General features: G+C 49.5%; 1 protein-coding gene across 1 annotated transcript; it reads right to left on the bottom strand.

Moving 5' to 3' along the window:
* Positions 1-752: 752 nt before the first annotated feature.
* On the bottom strand, positions 753-1,046 carry LOC137363832 (histone H2A type 2-B-like). Its single transcript, XM_068027390.1, has one exon. It carries the CDS (start codon positions 1,044-1,046, stop codon positions 753-755), a length of 294 nt encoding a protein of 97 aa, XP_067883491.1.
* Positions 1,047-1,308: the final 262 nt, after the last annotated feature.

Raw genomic sequence — 1,308 nt, 5'->3', positions numbered from 1 at the left:
GGGGAATGTGGCAGGTTGGATCCAAAATTGACTCTGTGGCAGGAAACAAAGGATAGTAGTCAACGGATGTTTTTGCGAATGGAAAGCGGTTTTCAGTGGCGTTCCACAGGGCTCAGTGTTGGGTCCCTTGCTGTTTGTGGTATATATTAATCATTTGGAATTAAATGTGGGAGCTATGATTGGGAAAGTTGCTGATGACACAAAAATTGGCCGTGTAATTGATGGTGAGGAGGATAGCTGTCGACTTCAGAATGAAATGAATGGATTAGTTGAGTGGGCGGAAAAGTGGCAAATGGAATTCAATCTGGAGAAGTGTGAAGTAATGCATTTAGGCAGGGCAAACAAAGCAAGGGAATACACAATAAACGGGAAGATATTGAGCGGGGTAGAAGAAGTGAGAGACTCTGGAGTGCATGTCCACAGGTCCCTGAAAGTGACAGGATAGGTAGATAGAGTGGTGAAGAAGGCATATAGAATGCTTTCCTTTATTGGCCAAGGTATAGAATAGAAAAGCAGGGATGTCGTGCTAGAACTGTATAAAACGGCGGTTAGGCCACAGCTGGAGTATTGCGTACAGTTCTGGTCATCACATTACAGAAAGGACATAATTGCTGTGGAGAGAGTACAGAGGAGATTTCAAGAATGATACTGTGGGTGGCTCTGAAAAGAACCTTTGGGTATTTGATAAAATCCTGGCAGATTGCCTTGGTTTTGGTGCCCGGAGCACTGGTTTTCTTGGGCAGCAGAATGGCCTAGATATTAGGCAGCACCCAGCCCTGAGTGATGGTCACCCCTCCCAGCAGCTTGGTGAGCTCCTCGCCATTCTGGACAGCCAGCTGTAGGTGTCTGAGGATGTTGCGGGTCTTCTTGTTGTCCCGGGCCGCGTTACTGGCCAGCTCGAGGATTTCAGCGGTCAGATACTCGAGCACAGCAGCCAGATAGACCGGGGCTCCGGCACCCACACACTCAGCATAGTTGCCCTTTCTCAGCAGCCTGTGAACACGGCCCACCGGGAACTGCAGTCCAGCCCGGGAGGAGCGAGACATGGCCTTGGACCGAGCTTTCCCGCCGGTCTTTCCTCTTCCAGACTTTTTTTTCCCAAAAGTATACTTGAGGACATTCCGTGCAGACCACTGCCTGATGGATTGGTGGTCAAAGGTGTTTTTCCACACAAACATTTCCACGAAGGCACGGTCCAACTGGATGGAGCGTTCCGTGGCAATGTGACCAGATCCATCCTTCGCAACACCGGGGTCAGATAGAACCTCAGCACGTAGTGACACTTGGTGTTTGCATACTGGGGTTCTA

Source organism: Heterodontus francisci, unplaced genomic scaffold (genome assembly GCF_036365525.1).
Source record: "Heterodontus francisci isolate sHetFra1 unplaced genomic scaffold, sHetFra1.hap1 HAP1_SCAFFOLD_221, whole genome shotgun sequence".
In the NCBI taxonomy this organism is placed as follows: domain Eukaryota; kingdom Metazoa; phylum Chordata; class Chondrichthyes; order Heterodontiformes; family Heterodontidae; genus Heterodontus; species Heterodontus francisci.
This window is presented reverse-complemented; position numbering and strand designations above follow the sequence as displayed.